At 34.3% G+C, this 24,078-nt stretch overlaps 3 protein-coding genes across 3 annotated transcripts; 2 read left to right on the forward strand and 1 right to left on the reverse strand.

Annotated features, from left to right (window-relative positions):
- Positions 1-223: 223 nt before the first annotated feature.
- LOC109060036 (vitamin D3 hydroxylase-associated protein-like) lies at positions 224-20,641 on the reverse strand. The gene is made up of 16 exons (XM_042757527.1): positions 20,629-20,641; positions 11,040-11,275; positions 10,549-10,662; positions 10,046-10,186; positions 9,834-9,967; positions 8,237-8,443; positions 7,244-7,284; positions 7,015-7,139; positions 6,779-6,904; positions 6,492-6,589; positions 6,283-6,382; positions 6,114-6,157; positions 5,036-5,075; positions 4,354-4,462; positions 2,165-2,310; positions 224-797 (listed from the first exon to the last, which is right to left on the reverse strand). Exons 2-16 carry the CDS (start codon positions 11,250-11,252, stop codon positions 663-665), a joined length of 1,773 nt encoding a protein of 590 aa, XP_042613461.1. The 5' UTR covers positions 11,253-11,275; positions 20,629-20,641; the 3' UTR covers positions 224-662.
- On the forward strand, positions 11,291-14,119 carry LOC109060056 (cytochrome b-c1 complex subunit 6, mitochondrial-like). Its single transcript, XM_042759167.1, has 5 exons — positions 11,291-11,499; positions 12,549-12,751; positions 13,025-13,057; positions 13,836-14,064; positions 14,115-14,119. The coding sequence occupies exons 2-5, from the start codon at positions 12,707-12,709 to the stop codon at positions 14,117-14,119; spliced, it is 312 nt and encodes a 103-aa protein (XP_042615101.1). The 5' UTR covers positions 11,291-11,499; positions 12,549-12,706.
- Positions 15,230-24,058, forward strand: lrrc41 (leucine rich repeat containing 41). Its single transcript, XM_042757528.1, has 10 exons — positions 15,230-15,533; positions 15,664-15,750; positions 17,306-17,376; positions 18,838-19,540; positions 20,652-20,879; positions 21,071-21,217; positions 22,110-22,208; positions 22,288-22,416; positions 23,142-23,214; positions 23,295-24,058. Exons 1-10 carry the CDS (start codon positions 15,446-15,448, stop codon positions 23,512-23,514), a joined length of 1,845 nt encoding a protein of 614 aa, XP_042613462.1. The 5' UTR covers positions 15,230-15,445; the 3' UTR covers positions 23,515-24,058.
- The last annotated feature ends 20 nt before the right edge of the window (positions 24,059-24,078 follow it).

A 24,078-nucleotide genomic window follows, 5' to 3' on the forward strand; every position in this document is an offset into this window, starting at 1 on the left:
AAATGAGTGCCGCTCATCTCAAGGACGATGGTTTTCCAGTGAACCAGTGATGTACAGCTCTTATTCATTTTAGTTTAATCAATTTGTGAGGCATTAAATTATACAAAATGATACAGAAATAAAGGGAAACATTCAAATCCTCATTCTGTTTTGATGAAGCATTACTGCTTCTATAGTGAGTGATATATTAATGTTTCATTGTGATATATAAATATTCATGACATAGTGAAGAATGATTGAGAGTTGTTATTTATTAAAGGTCTGAAATTTCAGCGGCGATCACCAAAATGTTATTACAAAATCTAAAGACAAAGACAAACAATTATGAATGGCTCACTTATAGTAATTTCAGGATATTAATCTGAAATAAGAAAAAGTATTTTAACAATGAAAAAAATATATAGTAAATAAACGTTATGGTACCATTCTTTCTTCCAAAACCTTAACGCACAGCAGAACTTGTTCTTAACTGAAAACAATCATATCAGTTACGTTTTTAATGAACAACGTATAGGATTTGTGAGTTACCTAGAACTTATAAGATAGAACTTGTAGAATCAGTCAATGTTTCTGCGGTCGCAGATTCAGTGTAGGCCTGCTCATAACTCACATGGAACTGAACCGTTAGCAGCCCACAAACATACACAGCAGAATTTCAGTCATTAATATTTCCTGGTGAGTTTGTTCTTGGCTGTGAGCTGTTCCACCTCTCTCATAAAGCGCAAACACATTTCATCCTGCCACGGCAGAGACACACACTGCACTGTCACCGGGAGACCAACGCCACCCTTCACCGCCTGAAAACACACACACACACACACACACACACACACGCACGCATCACTATATTAGTGAGGACATCTCATAGACTTCCATTGTGTTTTTTTATCAGGTTAATGAGATTTTCTATGGCCTTTCACCTAACCATCACAGAAACCTGTGCAAAACACTACAGTGATAACGAAACATGATTTGACCAAATTCTAAGACTTTTTAACTAGCGACAACACACACAATGTCCTCACTAGCTAACTGTCATGATATTTCACAATGTAATTTAGTATGTGAGGACGTTTGCCCCCTTACAAGTTTAGCTAAAGACGTACACACAAAGAAACTGTTTTTTGTGCCCCATTTCCATCCCATGACAAATTATTAATATAATTTACCATTAACTTGGGTTTGCTTAGTAATACAAAATTAATTTTAAATCAATGTCATTTTTAGTTTTGTTTATTGTCTGAATATCAACCAATCTGTATGTTCCCAACAATAACCATTAAACAGTCTAATAGGTTATATAAAATACAATAAAATTAAAATTAAAAGAATTTAAAATTTTAGGCTTTTTTAATGCACTGCATTTGACATTTCACCTTTAAAAATAATGGTTAGAATTGATCGTTTTTAAAGGAGTGATAATGTTTTGCTTTTAAGTTTCTTATATAGTCTTCATAAGTACGTATTTAATCAAAATCGTAATGCCCAAAACTCACAACACAGTGATACATTTCTTCAGAAAAACATTTTTATGAAACATTATTGACTGTAAAAGAAACTAGTCATTTCTACTCTAACAATTAAACCTAATTACAAAAAAATAAATTCAAACATTTTGAATGTTATGGAGATGACACAAAACATGCTTGGAAACTTTTTTTTTAATATTATAATGTTTTATTTGTAACACCATGTGAAAAAAATATATCAGAATATTAACAAAAAACTATTGGCAGTATGTAAGATTCTTTATCCTATATTTAGGATTGGTCTAATATTTAAAAAAAATGGGCATGGAACAACTATTTTTGACACCTGTTAATTGTTTGTAATGAAATATAAAAAATATGGGCATGGAACAACTATTTTTGACACCTGTTAATTGTTTGTAAATAATATATATATATGCATGGAACAACTATTTTTGACACCTGTTAATTGTTTGTAATGAAATATACATATATGGAAGCAAGTAGTGCAGTCTTATAGTTTAATAAAACATGTGTCAGCCTGCCCTTGCTGTCGTCCCTTTTTTGTAATAGTGACTACACTGCCTCCTTGTGGTGGTAAGGGATTCAACCCACACACACATTACAATGTATTAAGACGTACAAAAACAAATAGCATTTAATGGCAATTTACTTTTTGAACTGGGAAAACGTACCTTAACGAAGAGTTTGTCCCACATGTCCCCATGGACACCCGTGTACTGACTGAGCTGGGCCTCGTCCTCCTCCGTCACAGCAGACACGGGCACCACCCCGGCAGGGAAGTTCAGCAGGTTGTACAGGCTGGTGTAACTGAGAGCACCTTCAGAGTGGAGAAGATGAACTTTTACTGACCTTATGTTATTCTAAAATCATTACGGTCAAGTTAAAAAGTAACATTAAACCATATAATCACAATCCACATCAGCCCACTCTTTGACTGTTTTTAAGTAAATCACTAACAGGAAGTATAAAATTGGCACATAAGTAAAGCACCCAGGCTTTTATTCCCTCAGCTTTACAAGTTAAATAGAGTAAAAATGTAATAATAAATGTTACATTTAAAGGAACAGTTCACCCAAAAATGAAAATTTGCTGCAAATGTACTCAACCTCAGGGCATTCAAGAGATATAGAGAAGTTTGTTTCCTCTTCTGAACAAGTAAGCTTTAATTCAAGATGTAGAAAAGTTTGTTTCTCCTTCTGAACAGATTTGGAGAAATGTAGCATTAAATCACTTGCTCACCAATGGGTCGTATGCAGTGAATGGGTGCCGTCAGAATGAGAGACTGTTTTGGCTTGTAAACGGAGCTTGATCTTTGCAGATTTCTTTACTGATCTGGATGAGACAACTTTTTCAATGGAGAAAGCTATATTATAAAGAGAAGACTAGCTGGAAACAATGGTTTGAAGTTAAAAATGTCTTGATGAATTATTATTATTATTATTATTATTATTATTGTTTTACAAACATACAGCTTTTCACTTCACAAGACATTAACTGATGGACTGGAGTGGTGTGGATTATTGTGATGTTTTTATCAGCTGTTTGGTCTCTTATTCTGACGGCACCCATTCACTGCAGAGGATCTATTGGTGAGCAAGTGATGGAATGCTAAATTTCTTCAAATCTTTTCTAGTGAAGAAACAAACTCATCTACATCTTGGATGGTCTGAGGGTGAACTATACCTTTAAAACCATCAAGGAGATGTAATCAAAGGGAGACATATGACAGGTCAAAAAAATATTTTACCAGTCAAACTAACCAGTGTTGGGGGTAACGCATTACAAGTAATGGGACTTACATACTATTTGTTTACATAAACTTTTCTAAAGTTACTAGTAAAGTAACGCATTACTTTTTAATTTAGAACTAAATATCTTCGTTACTTTTTCAAAGAAGTAACACCAGTTACTCTGTTTCTCATGTATTGACTGACAGCTCTCGTGTTGCCATGTTGAGAGAAATCAGGAGTAAGTGCAGAGCGTTGTGTGTGAATATGAAGTTACTCTAGTTCTAGAATAAATATGAACATGTACTTACTCATCTCACCTGCACAAAAACAGATTCAGTATTCCTCAAAATGAATAAAAACAGTCAAATGCAAACTCTGAATATTATACAAATCTGCAATATTTAAATATGTTAAATAAAACAAATATTATTAATATATTTAATCCCATTTTATTAATCAATGTCTTTGCTACTGACCTTCGATGATCCAATTCAACCATACTAAGTAAAAAAATTTTGTGTTTCATTTTTGTTATTGTTGAATAGTGTTGAACTTTCTTCTCCTGCGTCATATTCTTCATGCAATTTGTTTGAGAGGCGCCCTCTACTGTACAGACGTGAATTTACATTTCCTTAAGCCTGAGGCATATTCATTTCACTTTTGGTGTGAAAGGGCTTTGACATTTGTGAAAGAATAACTTTTTATATTAAAAACAAACAAGCAAGCCCTGGCCAGATTTAAAAAGTAACTCAAGTGTAATGTAACAAATTACTTTCCACAAAAAGTAACTAAGTAACGTAATTAGTTACTTTTTAAAGGAGTAATGCAATATTGTAATACATTAATTTAAAAGTAACTTTCCCCAAAACTGGTAATAACTATTAAATGCTGAAGGAATTAAAAGCTAAAAAAAAAGAGAAAAAAAGAGATCAGATGTGGTACAGTGATTAAGAAGAAAAAAAATGACATACAGTACACACACACACGTGTGTATGTGTGTATATATATATATATATATATTTTTTTTTTTGTGTGTGTGTGTGTGAGACAAAAATAATGTCAAACCTGGGCTTAAGGACACAAAGATAATGTAAATGTAATGGTAATGTAAATATGAGGTAAGACAGTACTGTTGAGTCTCCCGCAGTAAGTGAAGTTGTAGGCTGGTCCAAGCATGGGACACAACAAAACATCCACATTCAGTCTCCTCCACTCTGCTATCACCTCCTGAATGTACCCCTACAGAGAAGAAAACAGACAATCACGTCAGAATAAGAATCTTTCATATCCAGTGTGTGCCAGGAACAGGAATTTGTTACTCAATGTCACAATAATACACTGGAACGAGGACATCATATCATAAACATTATACAGCACATATAATACAGTTCAGACACAAGAGGCGAAGAATGTGGTCAATCTGGCAGAAAAAAAGTCCAATTTAAAAGTTGAGGAAGGTGTGTTTGTGCAATCAATCTTGATTTTTAGTTGAGAATTGCGCAACAGTTATTGGTTCAGTAAGGATATGCAGATGTGAAGAAGCCATGAAGGCGTATGCTGGTTTACATCAGGATGGTTTTGAATTTTTTTCTAGCAATGATTAAACTTGCTTCGTTTAATGTACTATAGCAATAAGCCACCCTAGTTCAAAAAACCTCAACATAAAGCCAGGTCTGTAAATATTATACATTTTATGCCTCCAGCTCTTTTTCCCTTGATAAAGTTGATAATCATTTCTACACTTTCTACAGTGGTGTTTATGAAAGCTGTTGAAAAACCACATAAAAAAAATCTATATAATAAAAAAACTACCTCAATATTTGCATGTATTCTCCATAATTCTGCAACAGACCTTAAAAAAGAAAAAAGAAAAAGTTAAATAATTTATATATATTAAATGAAAAAAAACTTTTGGAGACTGTGAATATATATATATATATATATATATATATATATATATATATATATATATATATATATATACACACACACATATATATATATATGCACATCCATTCATAAGTTTGTGATTAAGTTTATTTTTAATGTTTTGAAAGAAGTCTCTTCTGCTCACCAATGCTGCAATTATTTGATCAATATACAGCAAAAACAGCAATATTGTGAAATTTTATTACAATTTAACTTTTTTTTTTAATCTGAATATGCTCTTAAATGTAGTTTATTCCTGTGATCATAGCTGAATTTTCAGCATCATTACTCCAGTCTTCAGTGTCACATGATCCTTCAGCTGATAGAACGGGAAACTGAACGGTGAAAAGTGTGGTCAGAAAGGATATAGCAGCTAAGAGAAAATACTCTGTGTGAAGCTGAAGTTGGATGAACTGGTGTATTACCCGTTTCCATTTTTTAACTTGTTCAGTAAGTTTATTTTTAATAAAGTTTCTGTGTAAAAGCATTTTCACTGCTGTTTGACTGCTGGTCTATTCGTATATGGTTTACTTGTTAACTCATTAAGGGAGTCAAAGGTTACATTCAGTAATCATTCTAATATGCTGATTTGCTGCTCAAGAAACATTTCTGATTATTATCAGTGTTGAAAACAGTTGTACTGCTGCATATTTCACATGATAAAATGTATTTTGGGATTCTTTAATTAGTATGAAGATTACAAATCTTAATAATGTAAACTTTTATAGTTGCTTCATCAATTTAATGCATCCTTGCTGAATAAAAGTACTTATTTCTTAGAAAAATATCTTACCGATCCCAAACTTTGAGCGGTAGTGTATTTCAATTTTTTTTAAAACGTATAAATTATAAAAAAAAAAAGTAATTGTAACCAACTTAAATAACACTCTAGCAAATCATATTTATCAACATAATTATGTTCATTATGCAAATGAATAAAACGTGCATCTCTATAACTGACCCAACTCCATGAGTTGCATCTATGGTTGCAGACATCCGTGGACACTGAAGAGTACAAACATCAAGACCAGAGAAAAACATATTAGGTTGAATATCCTCTTTTCAAAACAACTGATTGCTTAAATAGATGCAAATGAGAAGCAGGAAACAATTGCAATTTCATGACTTACAAAAGGCTTGAGAACAAAAGAAATGAGCCTCATTATGAAGCCTGGAGTGCTCAATATCATGTCCTGATTGCGGATACACGGGTCAATGGGGCTTGGCTTCCTGAAATCACACAAACACATACAATATACACCAGACATGTGGTTACTATGAATAAGACGTGGCTACAGTGCCTTTAATGACAATCTAAATGTGCTGATGACAGACGTACAGTTGACTGATGAAGGTACGACCTCCGTCAGCCATGACCCCTCTGAGAGCCAACTCATGGAAGACGTGGTAAAGCCGCAGGGGTTGGAATGGAACCAGCTAAAATATGAACGACACACCTGAAGATCATCAGAGCAGTCTCTTGATCTGTTCACAGCTTTTAAGCCTCAGAAGTACTACAGTGGACTTTCACAACCAATTCATAACCACCGTTATATGGTATTTCTTTCTTACCTACAATCTGCCACTGGTTTACATAACAACTGTTAATGCAGTGTGTCTGTGTACCGTGTGTCCCGCTCTCTCCAGCAGGTCCTTAGTCTCCCTGAAGGCCCTGGCCATGCTCGGAGACGGCTGCAGATACCCGTCGTTCTCATAATAACCAATCCTCAGGGGCTCTGAGCTCTCATACACCTGTTTAACAAGAGCAACGTATCATAGATTTTGCATTTGTATAACACATCGCAAATACAGGCACCTGGTTTTATTATTTAATAATTTATTTTGTTTATTTAATATGCAACCTCTTGGTTGAATGGTATGGGAGGGACGGTGGGATCTAAGGAGAACATGTCCTGGCAGAGAAGTGCCTGCATACACAGTGCCAAACTCTCGACATCCCTTGCCAAAGGTCCAAGAGAGGGCAACACTGCACACACACTAGCTCAATGTTACAATTACACAATGTACAGAACATGATGTTCTGTTGGAGTAAAGTTCAGAACTAGCACAGCACGATGAACATGACCTCACCTGAATTCTGGCCTTTGATGCAAGAACTGATTCCACGAGAACTAAAGTTAAACAATAAAACATTTTTTTTACAAAATAAAAGCAAAGGAGAAAACAAGAAAAACAGGTGGATTAAGGTGAAAGTTGAAAGATGACATTCTACCCAAATTTTCTACCCAAATTCAAAAACAGGTAACAAGAATGTATTGCGTGAATAAAATAAAGAATTTTTACAGTGACATTATTTACACGTCAATGAAAATATGACCTAGACATGTTTTTGAGATTCGGACATTAGTGACCCTGGACCACAAAACCAGTTATAAGGGTCAATTTCTCGAAATTGAGATTTATACATAATCTGAAAGCTGAATAAATAAGTTAGGAGGACAATATTTGGCTGAGATACAACTATTTGAAAATCTGGAATCTGAGGGTGCAAAGATGTGTTAATACTGTTTGAATATCCTTTAAAGTTGTCTAAATGAAGTTCTTAGCAATGCATATTCCTAATCAAAAATTAAGTTTTAATATATTTACAGTAGGAAATTTACAAAATATCTTCATGGAACTTGATCTTTACTTAATATCCTAATGATTTTTGGCATAAAAAAAAAAATCGATAATTTTGACCCATACAATGTATTTTTGGCTATTGCTACAAATATACCCCAGAGACTTAAGACTGCTTCTGTGCTCCAGGGTCACATTACATTATTGTCATTTTATGAAACTTCTGCCTTCTGTGTCTCTCATTAAGTAAAAATAAAATTGTATAACACAAGTGATTGTTTACATGTTATTAAAGGCATTTTGCGTTTTCTACAGCAAACAAGTAATTATTGAAAACTGGATATTTGTAGAATACAAGCACTGAATTATTTTTCTAATAAATACCTGGCTAGTAATGGCTAAATAAACAATAGAAGGGTTAACCCTGTTACTGTTTTAACACATAGCAATGTCTCAACATACAGTATCCTCACACAAATGAGATTTAAGATGCATATGAACCTTATCCTCTTTGCTGTGGGCTTAAATCCACAAATGCCACAGAAGGATGCTGGGATACGAATGCTCCCAGCAATGTCAGTGCCTATGCCTAGGAAAGAACCGCCTCCTCCGATCAGAGCTCCCTCCCCTCCGGATGAACCACCAGGGGACTTCTGAAGGTTGCAGGGGTTCAAGGTTTGCCCATAAATGGGGTTACTGCAGTCATAACTACAGTAGATACAAATACAGAGGGTTTGAGTTGGTAACAACAGTGGATACAAAAGTACAAAGTATTTTTCCAGAACCTTCACTCTCTCTCTTCCTGAGTGGTGAAAAAAGCTTCTAACCTAGTTGCCCCCTGAAACTTGGCATTTGTGATCGAGATCCTTATCATTTGACTTTGGAATCATCAACTTTTATTTCTCATAAAATGTACAATGATGGTGGAGCCCCAGGTGTTTATGTATGGTGGTAAACCACTCTTTGTTTTTTGAACTGTACCGGGGTCTCGGGAAAATTATAATTTCAGCATAAGTTACACCTTAGATCTTATACATTCTCATATAATAGGAGACCATAGTGTCTTAATATCATACGTTTAACAGACGGCAATAAAAATTGGTTCTGTTATGAATACTGAGGTCTGCAGGAGAAAACTGAAGTACTTTTAGAAACCACAAACTACTTCTAGGAATGTTTGCCCTTGGGCTGTATGTTCCACAGATGAATGTTTCGAAATAGTAACACCTAAACTGATTTGCGAGGAGAACAGTTAAAATTAATGAATTTAATGAATAAAGGCTACTGGAAAAAGTAAGAAATTATATTCTTCATAAAAGGAAAAAAAGAAAGAATGAAATAATATGAAATAAAATTAAACCTATCTTTAACCTAGCTTTTTTAAATTATTGTGACAATGCAGGTTTGCCCCCAAATTCTCAATATTGCACATTGCTGTTTTAGTATCAATGAGATTCTATTATAGTTTTCATTCAATATCTTCATTTTTTATTTTTGGTTTCAGGTTAATTTTAGTTAAGTTGTAGTATATTTGTTGTAAGTTTCTGTCATTTAAAAAAAAAAAAAACATATGTCTATGTGGTTTTGTATTTTTTGTAAGTTAAACTAAACAAAAATGAGAAATGTTGCCTTGGCAACCAGCTGAAATATAAAAAGTTTTTTTTTTTTTTTTTAATATATTTTACTTTAAATTTCAGTTAAAATTTATTTTATTTCAAGAGAAAAGGCTTTTTTTGGATTTAGTTTTCATCCTGTCTGGACACGATATTTTATTAAAAAAAAATTCAACAATAAAAAACATTGTTTTATACTTACAACTGTTCTTTACAATATAAAAATATATAATTTTTTCCTTGTTAAAAATTAGATTTTACATTGACAGTGGAGGAAGAATAAATGAGCTTAAATAATGTTGCAAAAAAAAAAAAAGGGGACCTTTTATGACTAAGCTCCAGCAATTGAGCTACTAACTGCATGGTCTCTTCATGAACTCTTGCTGGCCTAAGATTCATTTCTCTTCTTGGCCTTCAAATCATTTGATATAACCAGGATTTCCCATTTCATTTTATTTCCCCAGAATGGTATAGTGTTTACTCACTTGAGAAGACCTTGTGGTATGTTGGTCTTGATGAACGGGATCGCGCCCTGCTTCTTCAGCACCTTAACCACCACACTGTCCACGAGCGCAGGCTGACCCAACTTACTCACCACACCACAGGAAGTGTCATGACCCTGCTCACACAAACAGGATGTTACATACACCTCAGACAGGAAGACACTTCTCTGAACCCGTCTAACCATAATATTCACCTCATATGACACGTTGTCCTTGATGCTGATGGGCACGCCGTACAGAAGACCTTTCTTCTGAGTCTTGATGTCTTCCAGCTGCGCCACAGACTCCATCAAGAACTCAGTGCTGCAGTTCAGATTCTTGTTCACCTCCAGAGCCTTTGAAGCACACAATCACACATCTCAACAATAAGCATTTTCTGTTCCACAGGGATCCCATAATCCCAAAGTAAAGAAAGCAAAAATAATACACTGAAAGAAAAAAAATATATATATATATATAAAACCACTACACCATGGTTTCATTTCTTATATTGTATTAAAGCTCATCCTCTTTTAAGAGGGGAGATATTTTTTATTATTACTATAGCTAACATTTATAATACATGTAAAATATAAGTTAAACTACTAGTAAATGTTATATGGAATAGATTACACAGCTCAAGGTCTCAAAATTGTAAACCTTTGAATTCGTACATATCATACACTATCCACTTGTAAAATAAGGCAGCAGTCACAACCTTTTCCATTAAGGCATAAAGCACAGCGTCTGGCTGCAGGGAGCCGTCCTTGAGTTTCCCAGTGAGCTCAGGCAAAGACAGAGACACTATAGAGCTGCTCTCGAAGTCTGGGTTCTGGAAACAAACATCACATATGATCAGTATACAACAGAGGACGCCTGGGCTAGTAGTCTCAAGTGTCTGATGAGTTACAAGAAGGTTTTGAGTCAAAAGTCCAATGCTTTTCCAAATGCTTTTTTCTCTAGCAGTGGTTTTATCTAGTTTGGAAACCAACATATAAACATACTAGTCAAATTAGTAAAACTATTTAAAATTCCAATACACTTTTGCTTAAAGATAGACAGAAGAAGATTCCATTGTGACAACTTACCCCATCTAATGTGACAATAAACTTTTTATACACGACAGGCACATTCATAAACACTTACTCTACACACAATGTGCATTTCATGTATATTGCATTAATAATAGATGCATGTTAGTTGTTATACCTGCATTTTGAATTGTTGCACCGCTTGTTCAGCCTGTAGAAGAGATGCATCTCGTCTTTTCCGTGCGTTTAGTATTTTCTTTTGAATCTCCTGGTTATTTCTCCATTTCAAGAAGAGATATAATGCACCTGTCCCGCAAACCGTGGCTGCAATCACCGGCGTCCAGTTGATGTCCAGGTCTAGTACAAGCTGCTGCACATTAAAGCGGGCCATAACTGAAGCTCGGTGTGTGTGTGAGTGTCGATGGTGCGAGGTCTGAGAGTAATGTTACTCTCAGAGAGAGGGTTGGGTCTTTAAGAACTCTGCCACAGTTAATGAATCACATCAAAAGAATCTGTCCGCACTAGAGCTCCAACTTTCATTCCAGTTCCTGTGCAGATCAGATCCCTGCAGAAGAGGAACACTAAAATTGACAAAAAGATCCTGAAAGGGAGAAAGTCTGTGATATCCTTAGGTGCAGGTAGGTAGCATTGGTAACGTGCATTTAAACATTATATTTAACCTGTTTTTATTTCTACTTTATTTTATTTTTATTATTACTGCAGGCCAACATCTGGCAGCAGAACATTTATATTGTAACGCAGATCAATGCAGGCCTTTAATGGTCAGCACTTCACCCAAACATTTAAAAAAAAATTAAAAAAAAAGGTTTAGACTGTGCCACATAATTTTTTGTTTAACAATAAAGTAAAACAAATTCATATTTCTCCACTCTGCTCTTTCTGCTCCTTTATTATATTTCTGTTATTATTCTAAACAGCTCTGGGTTCAAATATCAGCTAATTAGTGCTGTCAAATGATTAATCGCGATTAATCGCATCCAAAATAAAAGTTTTTGTTCACATAGTATATGTGTGTGTGCTGTGTATATTTACTATGTATGTATAAATACACACCCATGCATGTATATATTTAAGAAAAATATGTTGTTTCTATACTAAATATATTTATATATAATATAAATTATATGAATATAAATATATACATGTAAATGCATGTAAATATTTTCAAATATATATACTGTATGTGTGTGTATTTATATATACATAATAAATATACACAGTATACACAGATGTATATGTAAATAAAGACTTTTATTTTGGATGCGATTAATCATGATTAATGGTTTGACAGCACTAATCAGCTTTCAATAATAATATTAAAAGAAGCAAGAAATAACAAGGCAAGAAAACTGTAAAATATTTTAAAGCATTAAATCTATTCTTTGAATAAATCGTAACTATTTGTACTTGTTTATGGACATGTGATTTTCTTATTGCTTTCATTTTATTATTGTTTTTGCTCATTATTGCATTTGTTTTGATGTAATTTATATGTTATTGTTCATTTATATGTTCATTGTTCTAAAGATTGCAATAAAAGATCAACGCTGGCAGGATTTAATATAGTGAAAATATGCAAATATGTGAATATATGAAAATATGTGTCGAATACAGAATGATCCGTACAGTCTGATGAAGGCAGGACTCTTAATATGTTTATTTACAGCTGAAGCGGATAGGCAGCGTGAACCGGAAGTCGACTGAGGTGGACCGTCTCTCTTCACTAAAGTCTTTAAACACAACTTCCGGAAAGTGTCACGCTGTCCTCCATCGCCGCATATCACGGTCTGCAGAGGGTCACATCGGGAAAACTCAGCTGAAAACATGGTTTTGGAAGATAAAATGATCGCGAATGGAGAGCCAGAGGAGGTATAGTAGCATATAATGTTTTACAGAGCGGTTTAAATGCCATTTAGTGATTTAAAGAAGCCGATCTGGTTAATAGGCCGAGCCTGATCTATACAGTACGTTGAACCTAATGTACATATATACTGTCATTTTATGCTTCTACTCTCGAAACTGTTTCGTGAGGTTTTGCCTTGTTCTTGCATGAGTAAATACACACATCCTAGCTATCATGTGTGTTTCTTCTTCTTGTTGTTTTCATATTATTTATGTACATATGCACTGTGTTGTGTTCAGGAGGAGGAAGAAGAAGAAGAAGAGGAGATGGTGGTATGTCTTCTCTTCTATTATAAATCAATATTATATTGCTATAGCATGTCCAAATAAGTTCAAATGAATTATAAATTATAGTTAGCAGTTGTTCAGAAGTGGTTAATAGATACTCCCGCGCCCTTGATCAAGACTTATCCTTGTAATGCTTTGGATTTATAGCTGTATATACTAATCATCTTAATTATAATTTCACATTTTTTTATATGTGTATATATATATATATATATATATATATATATATATATATATATATTTATATATATATATATATATATCTCATGACAATGTTAATGACAAGGTCATTTCACTCCCAATTCAAAAGAAAATGCATCTGCATGCAGCAATCATGAGGCTCTGTAATGTGTGAAGAACGAGGCCACAATCTTCAAGTCTGAAAAAGTAGATCCTGTGCAGTTCTGATGATTTTCTGAATTGATGGTGCCACCTAGAATTGTCCTTACTTTTCATTCTTATTCAGTTTCATTTCAGTCAATCCGGAGACAGAACATTATGTCACGTCATAGACGATGTGCATCTTTACATTTACATTTATGCATTTAGCAGATGCTTTTATCCAAAGCGACTTGCAGTGCATTCAGGCTATACATTATTCTTTTTTTTTACTTAACATGTGTTTCCCTGGGAATCGAACCCACAACCTTTTGCGCTGCTAATGCAATGCTCTACCCCTGAGCCACAGGAACATCTTGATAATGTCTTGATGTGTGTGCATTCTGAGTTTGATGAAGAGTATTGTTGAATGTTTGCTGCTCAGGACCCTTTAGAGACGGTGCGGGAGAAGTGTGAGCAGACGGAGCACTGCGTTCACACTCGTGAGCGGCTCGAGGCGTGCGAGACACGGGTCGGCTCACGCTCAGAGACGACAGAAGACTGCACGGAGGAGCTCTTTGACTTCCTGCACGCTCGGGACCACTGTGTGAGTGCTGATGTTAGATGTCAGGGATTGTTGTTTTTGAATGAACTGTTTAAAATGATTTTTTATAATTTTTTTTATGTTTTTTATAACTTGTTCTTCTCTGTTTGTTTTCTGTAGGTTGAACAGAGGGTCTCCGCGCTCGGTTATATATATATATATATATATATATAAGATGTGATTTCTGTCCCAGATTCAACAGTTCACCATAACCCTTTGGTTCTTCAAATCGTCTGTTTTGCTGAATTGTGACTGGAGTGTTAATAACTGTGCTGTGTTTTCATCTCTCTCGTGTGTGTCTTCTGTTGTTGAGATCAGTAGAGAGGTGATGTTGACGCAGAATTTGGGTTTATTGCTAATGTCAAATAACAAAAAACAATAAAGAAGAAAAGACAGCTGCTGGTTTCAGTACTTTATTATCATAACTTTTGCTTTTGGGAATTTAAAGAGCAAATAAGCATCAACAGCATGCAAAGAACATAATAGGTAATAGATATGACATAAACATGACTAACTTTAAATAATGACTTGTCTAAGTCTATGAGATTGATAAGTGTAGGCTACAAATAAAAGCTGTGTGGTAAAGCATCAATTAAAATTTTTTATTAAAAGAGTAGAGAAATTAGTTTTCCTATTTATAAAATAATACTAGCGAAATTTAAATGAAAGAAATTAAGTCTTATTTGTTTTTACAATTTTATTTATTTATTTTTTTCTTCATGTAATCAATCAGTAAATATTGCAGTAGTGCTTTAAACATCCTGAGGTCTTTTCGACGGATTTGCTGTGATATTGTTGTTGGGCGGGACTTGCACTACTACAGCGTGTTTCATTGGCCACATCAGCAGTCGATAAAAAAATTAGCCAATCAGCGTTCTTTCCGTAGAATCTGAGCAGCTAGAATGGAAATTGATATGAAATAAGATTGTTTTAACCGGCGGAATAAGAAGCACAAATGTTCTGTATTTACCGAGTATTCCCAGCTTAATGGATATTAAGATATTATTCAGATGTACGTGATAAGATATGTGAATTATATAAATGTGTTGTCACGTGGTGTCTGTTACTTTTCTCAACGCTATGCTGATTGGACCAATCGCATTCGTGAGTGATTAAACGGTACGATTTCTACAGTTAATTTTAAAGAGATTTATGCTAACGCATTTGCATTTGTCGAGCAGACGTTAATTGTTATGCTATATACATTTAAACGATTATACTCAACAGTGAATAAATATCTTAAATGAGCGAAAAAAAGGATTAAGAAACAATGCAGCGATAATCACAGACTCAGCTTCTGAGCCGCGGAGCGCCATCTGGACGAATTGTTACTTTTGCCGTCCCATGTTTTTTTCTAATACATTTTTATTTTCCAAACAGGAGACGGAAGCACAACTGTAGAATTGCATCAAGCACACGCTGCGGTGTAGAAAACACTCTGTAGTGTAGAAATGGGGATTTCAAATGGAAGCTCGCTGGTGCAAATGTGCCTCGTCAAAGTTGCTAAAAACATGGATGAGTTGGAAAGAAAGGTTGCGAGTGAGTTTTACTCTAATTATTTTTTTTGTCAATCTCAAATCAAGACTCAATATGTAACTTTGCCGTTTGTTGACATAAAGGACGTGATGGAACACTTGGACATTAATATTCTTTCCATGTCTCGATGCAGATCTGCCTGTCTCTCTCCTGAAAGACTTACTGCCACATCTAAACATTTATTATCTGGACAGAATCGAAACTGCTGCTGCCTCCAAAGGTACAGTACAACACATACAGTACAAACAGCTTCATTACATTTCTGTTTGCTCGTCTTGTGATGTGAGAGCATCTGGTGGACCACTGTACACTAGCTCTGATTCAGATGCACACATTATACAGTCATGGCCAAAAATATTGGCACCCTTGGTAAATGTGATCAAAGAAGGCTGTGAAAATTCATTTGGCCACAATTAACGGCACCCTTTTATTGAATACTTTTTTAAACCTTTATTTGCCAGTTTACAGGTCTAAATGTTCTCCTATAATGCCTGATGAGGTTAGAGAACACCCCCATTGCTTCATCCAGAATCACTCCAGACCCTTCTCCTCTTCAGTTCACTCCTCTCATTTTCCGTGGGGTTCAGGTCAGAGGACTGGAATGGCTATAGCAGAAGCTCGGTTTTGAGCTCAGTGACCCATTTCTGTGTTGTTTTTGAGGTTTGTGTTTGGGTTATTGTACGGTTGGAAGATCCAAACATGGCCCATTATAAGTTTTCTAACAGAGTCAGTCACTTACTGATTTTTTTATCTGTTGGTATTTGTTAGAATTCATGATGCCATGTATCTAAACAAGATGTCCAGGACCTCCAGCAGAAATATAGGCCCTCAACATCAAAAATACAGCAGTATATTTCATTGTACACATGGGGTACTTTTTTTCTCTGTGTTCACCAAACCCATCTTGAGTGTTTGCGGCTAAAAAGCTCGTTTTTTAGTTTCATCTGATCATAGAAGCCAGTCCCATTTAAAGTTCCAGTCATGGCTGATAACTGAATATGCTTTAGTTTGTTTTTGAATGAGCTAGGAGAATTTTTCTTGTAACCCTCCCAAACAACATGTGGTGCTGTGTGACAATTTTTTAAAGGTTTTCTGAACCAGAGACTCAACTATTTTCTGCAATTCTCCAGCTGTGATCCTTGGAGAGTCTTTAGCTACTCAAACTCTCCTTCTCTCCGCACATTAGGATGATATAGACACACGTCCTCTTCCAGGCAGATTCGTAACATTTTCTGTTGATTGGAAATTCTTAATTATTGCCCTGATGATGGAAATGGGAATTATCACTGCTCTAGCTCTTTTCTTATAGCCACTTCACTAATTTATTTCATAATGATATTTCTCCCCATTTTTAATTCTTATTATCCAATGAAAGGTTAGATTGTTGTGATTTTTTTAAATAAAAGATCAAAAGGATTAACAATGCGGATTAATTTTCACAGCCTTCTTTGATCATATTTACCAAGGGTGCCGATATTTTTGGCCATGACTGTATGTGCATATGAATATAAAATGTGAATGAATGATATATTGCACTTTTCAGTAACATTTAACATTTAAAAAAAAAAATGGTGAAGAAGTTGTTTGATGTTATCTACTTTTCTTTAGAAAACGGATTCTTTCTAAGTTTAAATACTGGCCAGTATATTAATGACATCTGGCTCATTCTGTGTCAACTCAGCCAGTTTCTGAGATTTGGTTGATTTGACATGGAATGACCCATCTAATAAAGTCTGAGTGTCGCATTTAAGACTGAAACCTGATGCTCTTTTCAGGAATCTCCACCTCTGTAATTTGGGCAGCAATATGGAGAGATCTGGACCAGACGTGGCGCTGGAGATTGAAGGTTTGTTGTTCTTTATATGAACATTGCTGCTAAATTCAATCATGCACCTGCTTAGAATATCAAGATACTGTCTTTCAGAGCATTTATTGCCTCTCTTTCACTTCTTAACTTTCATATTTTCATTTTATGCAATTTATTATATTATTGTATTATTATTTTTTTGTGCGTGTGTGTGTTTATTTTATTTTATTCTTGATTTCTATAGGAAACTACCCCGTCAAATTCCTTTTAAGTGCTACTTACATGGCCAATGAACATTTAGTTTTTATGTTATTTTATTTTATTTTATTTATTTGCTGTTTTAAATATAGCTTTTTAGAGCAAACTACCAAGTCCTTATAATAAGTGCCATTTACATGGCCAATAAACTTTTTTTATTTTATTACATTTTATTTATTAAATTTGTGTATTTATTTATTTATTTATTTGTTTATTTTATTTTATTCTGGCTTTTTAGGGCAAACTATATATATAAATTTTTTTATTTTATTTAAATAATTTTATTATTTTTATTTTATTTAAATAATTATTATTATTTTTTATTTATTTATTTATTTATTTATTTTATTATTGCTTTTAAAAACTAACTTCCTTGTCTGATTCCTTATAAGTACTTTCATGGGCAATTAACCTTTATTTATTTAATTTTATGTATTTAATTTATTTATGTATTATTATTATTTTTATTTTATTCTGTCTTTTTGTTGTGCATTTGTGCATTTTTTTTTATTTTATTCTGGCTTTTTAGAACAAAGTCAAATTCCTTTTAAGTGCTACTTACATGGCCAATAAACCTTTATTTTTTTATATTATTTTATTTTATTTATTTACTGTTTTAAATATAGCTTTTTAGAGCAAACTACCAAGTCCTTATAATAAGTGCCATTTACATGGCCAATAAACTTTTTTTTATTTTATTATATTTTATTTATTAAATTGTGTATTTATTTATTTATTTATTTGTTTATTTTATTTTATTCTGGCTTTTTAGGGCAAACTATATATATTTACTTTTTCATTTTATTTAAATAATTATTATTTTCATTTTATTTAAATAATTATTATTATCTGTTGTTGATGTTTTATTTATTTATTTATTTTATTCTGGCTTGTTAAAACAAACTGCCAAGTCAGATTCCTTATAAGTACTTTCATGGGCAATTAGCCGAATTATTATTTTATTTTATTCTGTCTTTTTGTTGTGCATTTGTGCATTTTTTATTTTATTCTGGCTTTTTAGAACAAAGTCAAATTCCTTATTCTATTGTATTATTCCTTATATAATTGCTTATTTAATTGTGTTATTATTTTTATTATTATTTTATTTATTTTTCTTTCATTCCTTTAAGCTTTAATTTACAAAACAATAGGTGCAGACAGGAAGCAGTGCCAGAATGAGGTGAATGTGATTGGAACACCCATGTTGTGAGTTATCTAAACTTGATTTACTTGTTTTTTCAGTCAGCGCTGCCCGATCAGGACTGGAAGCAGAGATGTTTGGAAAGGCTCTTTCACATGGTGCTGTTCACTCAGGTCAGACGGGGAGGATCATACCTTTCAGACCTCAGCGATTCTTCCATTCTCTCCATGACCGTAAAACACGTACGAGTCCTTTCTCTCCACACATCAACCAGAAACATCAGCAGGCTTGCGTCCGGGGACCTGCGGCCCATCCTGAGCAGCCTAGAAAAGGGAGTGACGTCCCTCAAATTACTGGATGCAAAATCGCTGTTCAAACACGGACGGAAACACGTGCTGTTTGTCCTCCACCGGCTGCTGGATCACGGCTCTGTTATAGAAGTGGTTCTGAGAAGGAATCCAGATTCATCTTTTCTGAGCTGGCTCACGTCCAGACGCAGGGGTCATCAGTTATCAGTGTCCAGTACTCCGGAGGCATCCCATCGTTCAGTAGTAGGTGAATTCGACTCGAGGTGTAGAGCAGAGCTGGAGGAACCCGCTGCCAAACGTCTCGCTTTAGACATGGAGGAAAACCCAGAGGTTTTGTGCAGTGAGTTTTCATCCTCAAGCAGCCCTGCTGACCGCTGCCCTGAAGGCCAGATCCACTCGCTTGATTTTGAAGTGTCCAAATGTGAAATCCTGACCACAGTGTCACGTATCCTGCCTACATGGTTGTGTCTCCACACACTGCATCTTCACAGTGACTGTAAGTACATGCTGACAGGTGGCAGTTTCTGAGATATATATTGTCTATACACTACTAAGGCTGCTGATTTGGGGGAAATTGTGATGTTTTTGTATCTAAAACTGTGATTTTAAAACTTGCAAAGAAAAAATTTATAAGGAAGTATTAATAATGACTAAGTATAAATCAGAATGTTCTCTTTTGTTGGACAACAAGTTTATAAAGTCTCTGTGTTTCAAGTTTGGGAGTCAGTTTTATTTTATTTGTTTATTTCTATTTCATTTTATTTTATTCTGCCATTTTTGAGAAAACTACTAAATTCAATTCCATATAAATGAAAATTACATGGCCAATAAACAATGATTGGTTGATTTGATTAAGTTTTTTTTTTTTTTTTTTTTTTTTTTTTTTTATACTTTTATTCAGCATGGTTGCATTTTTTAAAATCAAAATATCAGTATATTTTATTTTTATTGTTGTATTATTTATTTATTTATTTATTTTTTTCTTCACTTTTATTCAGCAAGGATGCATCATATCGATCAAAAGTGAAAGTAAAGATATTTATAATGTTACAAAAGATTTCTCTTTCAAATAAATGCTGTAATTTTCAACTTGAAAAAATAGGATCATGCTTTCCACAACTTCCAAGACTGGAGTAATGATGCTGAAATTCAGCTTTGATCACAGGAATAAATCGCATCTTAAAATATATTTAAGTAGTGAACGGTTATTTTAAATTGCAATAATATTTTACAATATTGTTGTTTTTACTACATTTTTAATCACATAAATACAGCCATGGTAAACAGACGAGAGTGTATATATATACTTCTGTCACAAACATAAAATCATTAAGACCTCAAACTTGTATTATTTTTGTTATTATTATTATTTTATTTGTTTAATATAGGCGTCTCTGAATGCAGGATGGTGTGAAGTAAGCGGTGGTGTGTTTGTGTGTGTGTGTGTGTGTGTGTGTGTGTGTGTGTGTGTGTGTGTGTGTGTGTGTGTGTGTGTGTGTGTGTTTTTGTTTTGTTTGTGTGTGTGTGTTTGTGTGTGTGAAGTGTGTGTGTGTGTGTGTGTGTGTGTGTGTGTGTGTGTGTGTGTGTGTGTGTGTGTGTGTGTGCAGGGCTCATCAGTGAGCAGGAGATGTCAGTGTTGGTGGAGTCTCTCAGACGGTTGTTTCTGAACCCCGGCTGCTCTCTGACGGATCTCAGTATAAGTCATGTCAGCGGTCACACACACTTGATCAGCATTCTGAGAGCCTGTCTGACCCTAAAGAACCTGTGTCTGGAGATCTGCCCGCCTGCCGTCAGAAACACATGGAGACCGCAGCCACGGTTCACTGAAAACAGAGGTGATGACCTCCTGGACCGAGAGCTGAGACAAACAGCTTTTTGGTCCAGATTCATAAGAATTGTACTGTTTGATGAGATGTTGATATTTCCAGTTTATCAGGCATAGATAGATAGATAGATAGACAGATAGACAGATAGATAGATAGACAGATAGACAGATAGATAATTCTTTTTTTTTTCTTTTTTGTAGAGCTCTGTCTGGAAAAGCTGACGGTCAGATCCACAGGTCCAATGACAGTGACGTGTTTTCTGCCGGTCCTGAAAACAGCTCCAAAACTCAGCAGCATTCATTTCACAGGAATCCATCTGTCACAGCAGTTTTTTCACACATTAACAGGTACCCCGGCGAATAATCAGTTCCTGGTTTAGACAGACATTCACACATGACCGCAACATCTCTTTGTCACCCTTGTGAAAACCAAGTGCACTTCAGCAAGAGTAAGAGTACTTATTATACAATATACGCACTTTATAACTGAACGTTACATTTTTCAGACATTTAATTGCATGGTAATTGCAATGAAAATGTTCAGTGAAACTTAAGTACGTCTGTGTATATAATTTCATAATTACTTCAGTTGACTGAAAAAATTATTTTAATGTACTAATAATCATTTATGATAAACTAAAATAAACATTAATGTATTTTCTTTAGAAACTTGTATTTAAGTGTATTTTTATTTATTTATATTTGTAATTACGTATTTAAAATTAAGTTGCAATGTAGAACATTTAAAATATATTAGCATTACATGTAATACTGAATACCAGACTAAAGTTTAAAAAATATATAAACAAGTACTTTACATGTGTTTTTGTATGTTGGTCAATACATCAAGTGTAAGTGCATGACAAAAGATTAGTGATTTAAAATTTACTTCAAAGTAAAATTTGAGATTTTACATTTTCAAATGTACTTTTTAAAAGTGCACTTAATTTTTTTAGGAATATATATATTATGAATAATATTAAGAAACTCTTGAAAGTGCACACTTAAGTCGCCTTTTATTTAAGTAATAATATATTTTCTGCAAGTAGAGTTTTTTTTAATATATGTTCTTAAGATTTGACACAAGTACAAATTCAATATAATTAAGTGCACTTCTTTTTCACATGTATTTCTGAGGTAATGAACAGTACTTCATACCAGTTTAATAATGAAGAAATGTTGTCCTACCTATCTAGTATTTGATTGATGAATTATTTGTTTTGTATTTTTTCCATCATAGGATCTAATCCATCCCTCAAGGTATTAAAGCTGGAAGACATAAACTTATCTGACCATCACCAGGAGATTCTTCAGTTTCTGGAACATTCTGTGTTAGAAGGTACAACTTAATACTGCGTTGAAAACAGACTGAGTGTTGAAATGAATGGCTAACGTTTGTGCTGTTGTCTGAATCTCAGAGCTGTGCTTCAGAGACTGCAGGCTGCTGGATAAGTGTGCGGTAAAGAAGGACTTCCTGCTGCCATTTGTAGAAGCACTGAAAGGGATTTCCTCCCTCCGAACCCTGATGCTGGCCCAGAATCGTCTGGGTAAGACTGAGCTCACTCAGTAGAATAACTATATAACTTATTGGGGTCAGTATGATTTTCTTTCTTTTTTTTTTTTTTTTTTTTTTTTGAAAGAAATTGCTTTTATTCAGCATGGATGCAATGAATTGATCAAAATTGAGAGCAGTGGTCTTTGTTACAAAATATTTATATTTCACATAACTGCAGTTGTTTTGAAAAATCGTTTCCACAAAAATATTGTTTTCATCATTTGTAATAAATGTTTTTTTGAGCAGCAAATCATCATATTAGAATGATTTCTGAAGATCGTGTGACACTGAAGACTGGAGTAATGATGCTGGAAATTCAGCTTTACATCACAGGAATAAATTTCACAATATATTCACATAGAAAACAGATCTTTTAAATTGTAATATTGTATTTTTGATCAAATAAATGAGCACAAGAGAACAAAAAATATTTGCAGACTTCAGACTTTTCAATAGTAGTGTATATACTGTAATGATGGATTTAAATTGATTGTGATGGATGACAGAATTTACATTTGGATGAACTATTAAGATGATTTACTTCAGCTGAACATGTTTTGATGCTCACGCTGCGTTTTTCATATAGCGCTGTGTGAGCAACAGACTGAATATGTAAACTGTTGAAGAAAAGTTAGTGTTTCATGAAGGAACATTTTTTATGGGTTCGGAATGACTCAACGGGGAATAAACATGACAAATCTGTTTTTCTTTCTCCAGCAACGAGTGCCATAGAGATTGCTAAATTATTCTCAGGATGCCGCCCAAGCAAAATCACAAGAGTAGACCTAAGGTAATGCTGGTTTTGTTGCATGCATCTTTCATAGTTACTCAGTTTAGTTGTTTTGTATTAAATATATGTTTTTTATTTTTCTTAAATTTCATTATTTCTTTTTTGCTGCTGGAGTTCGCGCAGCTGCTGGAAACATACAGGCCTGTTCAGCGCCTCACGCTTGACCTGAGGTCTAATCCACTGGACCGTGACCCGGAGGTCAAAGGTCAAGCTCTGCGAAAGCTCATCCCGTACTGTAATATATTAACAGACGACTGGGACTCCAGGTCCACTATGGCAGACCACATCAGTGTGATGTGACCAATTCTGCAGCTGCCCTTGCGAAAGACATTTGCAAAATGTGAGCAAAAGCACATGGAAATGAGACTGTGGGTAATAAATGACCTGCACAGACACACTGGGTATAATTACACTCTTAGATGGAGATAATTATTGAATGCCTCTTTTATCCGAACAGTGATGCCAGTTAGACAGATCACTGCAAAAAAGCAAAAAAGTCCTTATATTACATAATTTGATGATGTGGAGCTTGAAAATATCAAAACCTGTTTCAATGAAAAATCTCTCAATATACAATCTGTAAAGTAGTGGGGAAAAAATGTTAATACTCCATTTAATGTCAAATAACTTCATAAGATAAGGAAATCACCCACAGCAGCAGCAGAAAACATCTGGCTAATGTTGGCATTTTCTTCTGTCACTGGCCATAATTCTAACCATGAAAGCAGGTTCAGGCATAACGTCCTCAGAATCATTTATAGATGTGAAAATCTGGCTCAGAGGTAAATGTGAATCATGTCTCTTTTGCAGGTTAAGGGATAATAAAAGACCACCTCACAAATGACTGTTAAAGGGAAAAATGCG

Source organism: Cyprinus carpio, chromosome A6, assembly GCF_018340385.1.
Source record: "Cyprinus carpio isolate SPL01 chromosome A6, ASM1834038v1, whole genome shotgun sequence".
In the NCBI taxonomy this organism is placed as follows: domain Eukaryota; kingdom Metazoa; phylum Chordata; class Actinopteri; order Cypriniformes; family Cyprinidae; genus Cyprinus; species Cyprinus carpio.

What these genes read in the sequence shown, in the direction of transcription:
- LOC109060036 (XM_042757527.1), bottom strand. Translation starts at nt 11,252, where the DNA reads ATGGCCCGCTTTAATGTGCAGCAGCTTGTACTAGACCTGGACATCAAC. An exon ending in CCATACCATTCAACCAAGAG is followed by an intron (nt 6,905 to 7,014) that starts GTTGCATATTAA and finishes CTTGTTAAACAG; the next exon opens with GTGTATGAGAGCTCAGAGCC. An exon ending in TTACTGCGGGAGACTCAACA is followed by an intron (nt 2,311 to 4,353) that starts GTACTGTCTTAC and finishes TCCACTCTGAAG; the next exon opens with GTGCTCTCAGTTACACCAGC.
- lrrc41 (XM_042757528.1), top strand. Translation starts at nt 15,446, where the DNA reads ATGGGGATTTCAAATGGAAGCTCGCTGGTGCAAATGTGCCTCGTCAAA. An exon ending in ACTGCATCTTCACAGTGACT is followed by an intron (nt 19,541 to 20,651) that starts GTAAGTACATGC and finishes GTGTGTGTGCAG; the next exon opens with GGCTCATCAGTGAGCAGGAG. An exon ending in GCTGGCCCAGAATCGTCTGG is followed by an intron (nt 22,417 to 23,141) that starts GTAAGACTGAGC and finishes TTCTTTCTCCAG; the next exon opens with CAACGAGTGCCATAGAGATT.
- LOC109060056 (XM_042759167.1), top strand. Translation starts at nt 12,707, where the DNA reads ATGGTTTTGGAAGATAAAATGATCGCGAATGGAGAGCCAGAGGAG. An exon ending in CGAATGGAGAGCCAGAGGAG is followed by an intron (nt 12,752 to 13,024) that starts GTATAGTAGCAT and finishes TGTTGTGTTCAG; the next exon opens with GAGGAGGAAGAAGAAGAAGA. An exon ending in AAGAAGAAGAGGAGATGGTG is followed by an intron (nt 13,058 to 13,835) that starts GTATGTCTTCTC and finishes TTTGCTGCTCAG; the next exon opens with GACCCTTTAGAGACGGTGCG.